The sequence below is a fragment of the Electrophorus electricus genome, chromosome 21, assembly GCF_041902795.1.
Source record: "Electrophorus electricus isolate QZ-2024a chromosome 21, ASM4190279v1, whole genome shotgun sequence".
In the NCBI taxonomy this organism is placed as follows: domain Eukaryota; kingdom Metazoa; phylum Chordata; class Actinopteri; order Gymnotiformes; family Gymnotidae; genus Electrophorus; species Electrophorus electricus.
The window spans coordinates 427,501-437,500 of record NC_137517.1 but is presented as its reverse complement, the minus strand read 5'-3'; the positions used below and the strand labels follow the sequence as shown (position 1 = coordinate 437,500).

The 10,000-nt window shown below is 35.8% G+C and overlaps 1 protein-coding gene across 3 annotated transcripts in view; it reads right to left on the bottom strand.

The window, feature by feature from the left end:
- Positions 1-6,979: 6,979 nt before the first annotated feature.
- camta2 (calmodulin binding transcription activator 2) overlaps positions 6,980-10,000 on the bottom strand; it is a 42,012-nt gene continuing 38,991 nt past the window's right edge. For all 3 annotated transcript variants that reach the window (XM_081704022.1, XM_081704023.1, XM_081704024.1), the window contains one exon: positions 6,980-9,728. In XM_081704022.1, the coding sequence (XP_081560148.1) occupies positions 9,674-9,728 (55 nt within the window). In that variant the 3' untranslated portion in view covers positions 6,980-9,673. The remainder of the gene's footprint in view (positions 9,729-10,000) is intronic.

Below are 10,000 nucleotides of genomic sequence, written 5' to 3'. Positions count from 1 at the left end.
ATTTTGCTGTTGGATTAACCATGATTTTCATTAATCAAATATATCATTTACTCTAATTATAAGAGAACAAAACAGAGGAAACACATCAAACCAAACATTAAAGCAACTTTAGTGAACAGGAGTAAGACAAGGAAAAAGGTAACAGAGCTCACGTTATAAACACAGAGCTCACATTATAAATACAGAGCTTACCTTATAAACACAGAGCTTACCGTATAAACACAGAGCTCACCTTATAAACACAGAGCTCACCTTATAAACACAGAGCTTACCTTATAAACACAGAGCTCACATTATAAATACAGAGCTTAGCTTATAAACACAGAGCTTACCTTATAAACACAGAGCTCACCTTATAAATACAGAGCTCCCCTTATAAACACAGACCTTACCTTATAAACACAGTTTTCCTTATAAACACAGAACTCACCTTATAGACACAGACCTTACCTTATAAACACAGCTTACCTTATAAACACAGAGCTCAACTTATAAACACAGAGTTTACCTTATAAACACAGAGCTCACCTTATAAACACAGAGCTCACCTTATAAACACAGAGCTTAGCTTATAAACACAGAGCTCACCTTATAAACACAGTTTACCTTATAAACACAGAGCTCACCTTATAAACACAGAGCTCACCTTATAAGCAAAGAGCTCACCTCATAAACACAGAGTTTACCTTATAAACACAGAGCTTACCTTATGAACACAGAACTCACCTTATAGACACAGAGCTCACCTTATAGACACAGTTTACCTTATAAACACAGAGTTTACCTTATAAAAATAGAGCTCACCTCATAAACACAGAGTTTACCTAATAAACACAGAGCTCACCTTATAAACACAGAGCTTACCTTATAAACACAGAGCTCACCTTATAAACACAGAGTTTACCTAATAAACACAGAGCTCACCTTATAAACACAGAGTTTACCTTATAGACACAGAGTTTACCTTATAAACACAGAGTTTACCTTAAACACAGAGCTCACCTTATAAACACAGTTTACCTTATGGACACAGAGCTCACCTTATAGACACAGAGTTTACCTTATAAACACAGAGCTTAGCTCATAAACACAGAGTATACCTTGTAGACACAGAGCTCACCTTATAAACACAGAGTTTACCTTATAAACACAGAGTTTACCTTATAGACACAGAGCTCACCTTATAAACACAGAGCTTACCTTATAAACAAAGAGCTCACCTCATAAATACAGAGCTTACCTTATAAACACAGAGCTTACCTTATAAACACAGAGCTTACCTTATAAATACAGAGCTTAACTCATAAACACAGAGCTCACCTTATAAACACAGAGTTTACCTTATAAACACAGAGCTCACCTTATAAACACAGAGCTCACCTTATAGACACAGAGCTCACCTTATAAACACAGAGTTTACCTTATAAACACAGAGCTTACCTTATAAACACAGAACTCACCTTATAGACACAGTTTACCTTATAAACACAGAGCTCACCTCAAACACAGAGCTCACCTCAAACACAGAACTTACCTCATAAACACAGAACTCACCTTATAAACAGAGAGCTCACACAGAGCTCACCTTATAAACACAGAGTTTACCTTATAGACACAGAGTTTACCTTATAAACACAGAGCTTACCTTGCAAACACAGTTTACCTTATAGACACAGAGCTCACCTTATAAACACAGAACTCTACCTCATAAACACAGAGCTCACCTTATAAACACAGAGTTTACCTTATAAACACAGAGCTCAACTTATAAACACAGAACTCAACTTATAAATACAGAGCTCAACTTATAAACACAGAGCTCAACTTATAAACACAGAGCTCACCTTATAAACACAGAACGCACCTTATAAACACAGAGCTCACCTTATGAACAGAGTTTACCTTATAAACACAGAGTTTACCTTATAAACACAGAACTCACCTTATAAACACAGAGCTTACCTTATAAACACAGAGTTTACCTTATAAACAGAGTTTACCTTATAAACACAGAACTCACCTCATAAAAACAGAATTTACCTTATAAACACAGAGCTCACATTATAAATACAGAGCATATCTCATAAAAATAGAGCTTACCTCATAAACACAGAACTCACCTTATAAACAGAGAGCTCACACAGAGCTCACCTTATAAACACAGAGTTTACCTTATAGACACAGAGTTTACCTTATAAACACAGAGCTTATCTTGCAAACACAGTTTACCTTATAGACACAGAGCTCACCTTATAAAAACAGTTTAACTTATAAACACAGAGCTCACCTTATAAACACAGAGCTTACCTCAAACAGAGAGCTCACCTCAAACAGAGAGCTCACCTCATAAACACTGAGCTCACCTCAAACACAGAACTCACCTCATAAACACAGAACTCACCTTATAAACAGAGAGCTCACACAGAGGTTACATTATAAACACAGAGCTTACCTTATAGACAGAGCTGACCTTATTAACACTGTTTACCTTATAAACACAGAACTCACCTCATAAACACAGAGTTTACCTTATAAACACAGAGCTCACATTATAAATACAGAGCATATCTCATAAAAATAGAGCTTACCTTATAAACACAGAGCTCACCTCAAACACAGAGCTCACCTCAAACACAGAACTTACCTCATAAACACAGAACTCACCTTATAAACAGAAAGCTCACACAGAGCTCACCTTATAAACACAGAGTTTACCTTATAGACACAGAGTTTACCTTATAAACACAGAGCTTATCTTGCAAACACAGTTTACCTTATAGACACAGAGCTCACCTTATGAAAACAGAGCTTACCTTTTAGACAAAGAGCTCACCTTATAAACACAGAGCTCACCATATAAACACAGAGCTTACTTCAAACAGAGAGCTCACCTCATAAACACTGAGCTCACCTCAAACACAGAACTCACCTCATAAACACAGAACTCACCTTATAAACAGAGAGCTCACACAGAGCTTACATTATAAACACAGAGCTTACCTTATAGACAGAGCTGACCTTATTAACACTGATTACCTTATAAACACAGAACTCACCTAATAAACACAGAGCTCACGTTATAAACAGAGAGCTCACACAGAGCTCACCTTATAAACACAGAGCTTACCTTATAGACACAGAGTTTACCTTATAAACACAGAGCTTACCTTATAAACACAGTTTACCTAATAGACACAGAGCTCACCTTATAAACACAGAGCTTACCTTATAAACACAGAGCTTACCTTATAGACACAGAGCTTACCTTATAAACAAAGAGCTTACCTTGTAAACACATAGCTCCCCTTATAAACACAAAACTCACCTCATAAACACAGAGCTCACCTCAAACACAGAACTCACCTTATAAACAGAGCTTACCTTATAAACACAGAGCTCACCTTATAAACAGAGCTTACCTTATAAACACAGAGCTCACCTCAAACCCAGAATTTTCAGAGCTCACCTTATACACAGCTCACCTTATAAACAGAGCTCACACAGAGCTCACCTTATAAACAGAGCTCACACAGAGCTCACCTTATAAACAGAGCTCACCTCACAGAGCTCACCTTATAAATTTGTCTTATAAACATAGATCTTATCTTAGTAAACAGTTTACCTTATAAACATAGGAATCTTATAAACGTAGAGCATATCTTAGTAAATGTAGAGCTTATCTTAGTAAACATAGACATTAATTTATAAACATAGAATTTACCTTTAAACAAAGAGCTTAACTTAAACATAGTGCTTATATTATATAGAGCTTACCTTATAAACTTACAGCTTACCTTATTAAATGTAGATTACCTCAAATTCAGACCTTTCTTTATAAACATAGAGCTTATCTTATTAAATGTAAAGCTTACCTTATAAACATCTATAACAATAAATATATGAATAAATAAATATATGAATATAAATAAATATATGAATTATTAAATGTATTAACTATATAAAATTTATTTCAATGGTATAAACAGCAGTTCATATAAGGAACCTACTTATTTATCTGCAGTATGTTTGGCCTTTTCTTTCTTATCCTCTGAATACCAGCCCACCAGTAAATGCATCTGCCAACTCCAAAATCATCTGAGAACACTGTTGTCCATTTATACACTTTCAGTTTGACATGTTATAGTAGATAATTAATCAAATTAAGGATAGGATAGTGAACAACAGTTATACTGTATAATATTGTAATAATATAATAGTTGCTACTATAACCATTGAATAATTCTGCACGCCAATGTTTCTGCTGTGAGTTATATTACACATGTATGAGTAAACGTTACACATGTATGAGTTAATATTACACGTCTGAGTTAATATTACACATCTGAGTTAATAATACAGATGTATGAGTTAACATTACACATGTATGTGTTAATATTACACATTTGAGTTAATATTACATGTCTAAGTTAATAATACACATGTATGAGGTAATAGTACATGTCTAAGTTAAAAATACACATGGATGAGTTACATTACACATGTATGAGTTTATATTACACATGCATGAGTTAACATTACACATGTATGCGTTAACATTACACATGTATGAGTGAATAAAACACATGTATGAGTTAGCATTACACATGTATGAGTTAATATTACACGAGTTAACAATACACAAGTATGTATTAACATTACACATGTATGAGTTAATAATACACATGTATGAGTTACATTACACATGTATGAGTTTATATTACATGAGTTAATACACATGTATGAGTTATTATTCCACATTTATGTTAATATTACACATGTATGAGTTAACATTACACATATGAGTTCACAATACACATGTATGAGTTAGCATTACACGTGTTAGCATTACACATGTATGAGTTAATATTACACGAGTTAACAATACACACGTGTGTTAACATTACACATGTATGAGTTAATAATACACATGTATGAGTTACATTACACATGTATGAGTTTATATTACATGAGTTAATAATACACATGTATGAGTTAATAATACACATGTATGAGTTATTATTCCACATTTATGTTAATATTACACATGTATGAGTTAACATTACACATGAGTTAACAATACACATGTATAAGTTAGCATTACACGTCTGTTAGCATTACACATGTATGAGTTAATATTACACATGAGTTAACAATACACACGTGTGAACATTACACATGTATGAGTTAATACACATATGAGTTACATTACACATGTATGAGTTTATATTACATGAGTTAATAATACACATGTATGAGTTAATAATACACATGTATGAGTTATTATTCCACATTTATATGTTAATATTACACATGTATGAGTTAACATTACACATGAGTTAACAATACACGTGTTAACATTACACATGTATAAGTTAATAATACACATGTATGAGTTAACATTACACATGTATGAGTTAATATTACATGTCTAAGTTAAGAATACACATGTATGAGTGAACATTACACATGCATGAGTTAATAATACACATGTGAGTTAGCATTACACATGTATGAGGCAATATTCCACATGCATTAGTTACCTTTACACATGTATGAGTTAATAATACACATGTATGAGTTAATATTACATGTCTAAGTTAAGAATACACATGTATGAGTGAACATTACACATGCATGAGTTAATAATACACATGTATGAGTTAGCATTACACATGTATGAGGCAATATTCCACATGCATTAGTTACCTTTACACATGTATGAGTTAATAATACACATGTATGAGTTAACATTACACATGTATGAGTTAGAATTACACATGTATGAGGCAACATTCCACATGCATTAGTTAACTTTACACATGTATAAGTTAATAATACACATGTATGAGTTAACATTACACATGTATGAGTTAACATTACACATGAGTTAACATTACACATGTATGAGTTAATATTACATGTCTAAGTTAAGAATACACATGCATGAGTTAACAATACACATATATGAGTGAACAATACACATGAGTTAATATTACACATGCATGAGTTACAAAACACACATGTACAAGTTACATTACACATGTATCAGTTAATATTACACATCCATGGGTTAATAAGACATGTATGAGTTAATATTGCACATTTATGTTAATATTCCACATGTATGAGTTAATATTACATGTCTAAGTTAATACACATGAATGAGTTAACATTACATATGATGTATGAGTTACACATGTATGAGTTAATAATACACATGCATGAGTTAATATTACACATGCATGAGTTATTAATGCACATGTATGAGTTAAACTTACACATGTCTGAGTTATTAATATGCATGTCTGAGTTAATATTTATGGTTAGGGAAATGTTTTAACTTCAGTTTTAAATTGACTGAATTACAATTGCAAGAGAATAAAATATGGTTTTACTGCTTTCTCCCTTATGTTGTTTTTATATAAACATTTGGTTTATTTCTGTATTCCAGTATCAGTATATGAATATTTGTCATTTCATAAGCAGTTGGTTCCATTCTGACAGTTTTGCATCATGCATCATGCACCTCCCTACACAAGAAGTGCTCCTTCCTGGACAGGAATTCCCACCATTTCTTCCCTAGAGGTCCCTGTTTTGTTTTATTTCTCTCAGCATCAGATCAGAACAGGAAAAACCCTGGAGACTTGAGCAAAACCCACTTCAGAAAAAACCTTAGACATTAAAGAAAAACTTTAGGCACTTCAGAAATTTCCTAGTCACTTCAGAAAAACCTTAGACATTAAAGAAAAACTTTAGGCACTTCAGAAATTTCCTAGTCACTTCAGAAAAACCTTAGACATTAAAGAAAAACTTTAGGCACTTCAGAAATTTCCTAGTCACTTCAGAAAAACCTTAGACATTAAAAAAAAAAACTTTAGGCACTTCAGAAATTTCCTACACTTCAGAAAAACCCTAGACACTTCAGAAACTCCTAGACACATAATAAAAACTCTAAACACTTCAGAAAAACTTTAGACACTTGACACTTAAGTTTCATTTAATGAATAATTATGAAATAGTAAAACAGCTCAAACATCTGCAAAAGTTCAGAAAATGAATTTACAGTAAAAACAGTCCAAACATAGAAGCTATAATATAAATAAGTTTACTTAAACACCTATAACATGGGATGCACACAAACTCTTATTTTGAAGTAAAACAATGGAACTCATGCAAAAAACAAAACAAAACAAAACAGAACAAAACCCCTCCCATATGAGGGAAAAAGCCTAAACTAAGTATAATCATGCAGTTTTGTGATTAACAGAGGTATACATTTTTGGGGAGGAAACAAAAACAATATTTTATCAAGCAAATTTATTCTGTTCATTTAAATATATATCCTCAACAGTTTTGCATACTGTACACTATTTACAGGTTAATGCATAATAGTTGAGCTCATTCCTAGAACAGCAGAACACACACATCCATTAAAGTACTCCGTGCCAGACTCCTACGTGGACAAACGCAGCTCATCTGGGTAACAAACTACACAAAAAGTCGACCCAAAGCAACAGAGGCCAAATAGACGCAGAACTTTACTCAGACGAAGGAACCTCGTGTAAGACCAGCGTGAATCGGACTGCAGACTGAAAGGCACAGCACAATCAAAAAGAATCCAGAAAGTAAAGCTTCCCATGTTCGTCTATCTGAAAACATTATAGTTTCTCATTTCCTCTACACAACACACACGCGTCGTTCTGTCTAAAAAACACTACAATTCCTCTACTGAACACACACGTACACACACCCACACACACGTGTCTGAAAACACTATAGTTTGTCAATTGTTTATCTGTGTGTGCACGCCTATGTGATTGTGAGTTTGTGTGTGGGTTTGTGTGAGCGTGTGTGTGTGAGTGTGAGGGTCTGTGAGCGTGAGGGTCTGTGAGTGTGTGTGTGTGTGTGAGGGTATGTGTTTGTGGGTCTCTGTGTGTGTGTGTGTGTGTGTGTGTGTGTGTGAGGGTATGTTTGTGGGTCTCTGTGTGTGTGTGTGTGTGTGTGTGTGAGGGTACGTGTTTGTGGGTCTCTGTATGTGTGTGTGTGTGTGTGTGTGTGTGTGTGTGAGAGGGTATGTGTTTGTGGGTCTCTGTGTGTGTGTGTGTGTGTGTGCCACCTTTGACCCCAGTGCTCACACAGTGGTGATGTAAAGCATCTTTAGACAGGCCCTCCTGAACCAGGCAGTGCGGCTCTAGGAGGCTGGACTTTCACATTTTAGTGCTTCTACATTATCCATCTTTACTTCTTTTTATTTTTCCCTCCCACTTCAAAAACAATTATGATTTCACTACAGGTCATGCTACTTCTCACTGTTCACCAAAATATGACAAGTGAATAAATGAAAATATATCTGAATGGGCTTCAATTCATCCACAGTTCAGATGAGCATTTCAGAGAATCGTGTATATTGGTTACATAAATCCACATAAATCCACAGAATGCTGTTTCATTATTCTTTTGTAATATTTTGCTAATTGATGGTTTTGGAAGCTGAAAAACACTTTTACATGTAAACATCATAAACCTGGTCACAGTCTGTGTGATTTTAATAACCTGCAGTCCAACGTGCCACAGTATCAAATACGTATTTACTAGTAAGATTTGCTAATGGAGTCAAATCAGGGAGAAACACACAGGCTTGAGACCATGTAGTAAACCGCTGTGGTCAATCCAGAGGAATTCAGTCTATCTTAAGATATTTGGCTGTAATGAAACTTCCAGGAAACAGCACACTAATCTACGGGGACAGCACTGGAATTACAACTGAACTGTTAACCGCTACAAAAATAAAAGTGCAGCAGACCAAGGAACACACACTCATTTCACACCAGCCACATGTCTCTCCATCTCAAATGTCTCTGGAACTCTTAGCAAAACCCTCCATGCTAGGGTGCGAGGCAGTCAGACAGTGGGGGTTACACACAATTACACACACTCCCGACCCAGACCTTGGTGCCTGCGCGCACACACACACACACACACACACACACACAGACACACACAGACAGTGCAGTCTGTCTTAAGCTCTGTCAGCGATTGTAGACAGACACATCAGTGCAGGATTATGTGAATGTGTGTTTATGTGTGTCATTCATTGTTTAAGACTGGAAATCTTTAAAACATGCTGATCTGAACTGTTAGGGAGGAAATGCACCCCCCCTCTCTCTCTCTTTCTCTCTCTCTCCCTCCCTCTCTCTCTCTCTTTCTCTCTCTCCCTCTCTCCTCTCCCTCCCTCTCTCTCTCTCTCCCCTCTCTCTCTCTCTCTCTCTCTCTCTCTCTCTCAGCTCCCTCATCTCAGAAGTCGAGGACTACGCAGGCCAGTAGGGGCGCCACTCCGGCACCAGCGACAGGTCAACATGCCTAAAAAGCCTTAAATCTGTACATTCATCAATTCATATGTAAGACAATCATTTATTTAGAACACACACACACACACATATATATATATGAGAGATATATGAAATATATGCTTCTCTCTCTATTTCTCTCTATGGCACAAAGGATAAAAAGTATAGAGCAGAGTGCAGGAACAAACAGAATGAGTTAAAGGGAGCTGGATGAGTGTGTGTGAAGGGATGATGTGTGTGTGTGTGTGTGTGCGCGTGTGTATGTGAGTGTGTGTCTGTGTGTGTGTGTGTGAGGGGATGGTGTGTGTGTGTGTGTGAGAGAGAGATCAGGTTGTAATTCCTCTCCTTTCAAGGTCTCTGCTTTGTTTCAGCTCTTTTATCCTGAAAAACAGGCAAACAGAAGAACAAGGTTTGTTTAAGATTGTGTGTGTACATGGACTGTGTGGATGTGTGCATGTGTGTTAGCGTAGGCACACAAGAGCATGAATGTGTGTGCATGTACCTGTGTCTGCGTGCACGTGAATGCATATACCTGTGTCTGCGTGCACGTGAATGCATATACCTGTGTCTGCGTGCACGTGAATGCATATACCTGTGTCTGCGTGCACGTGAATGCATATACCTGTGTCTGCGTGCACGTGAATGCATATACC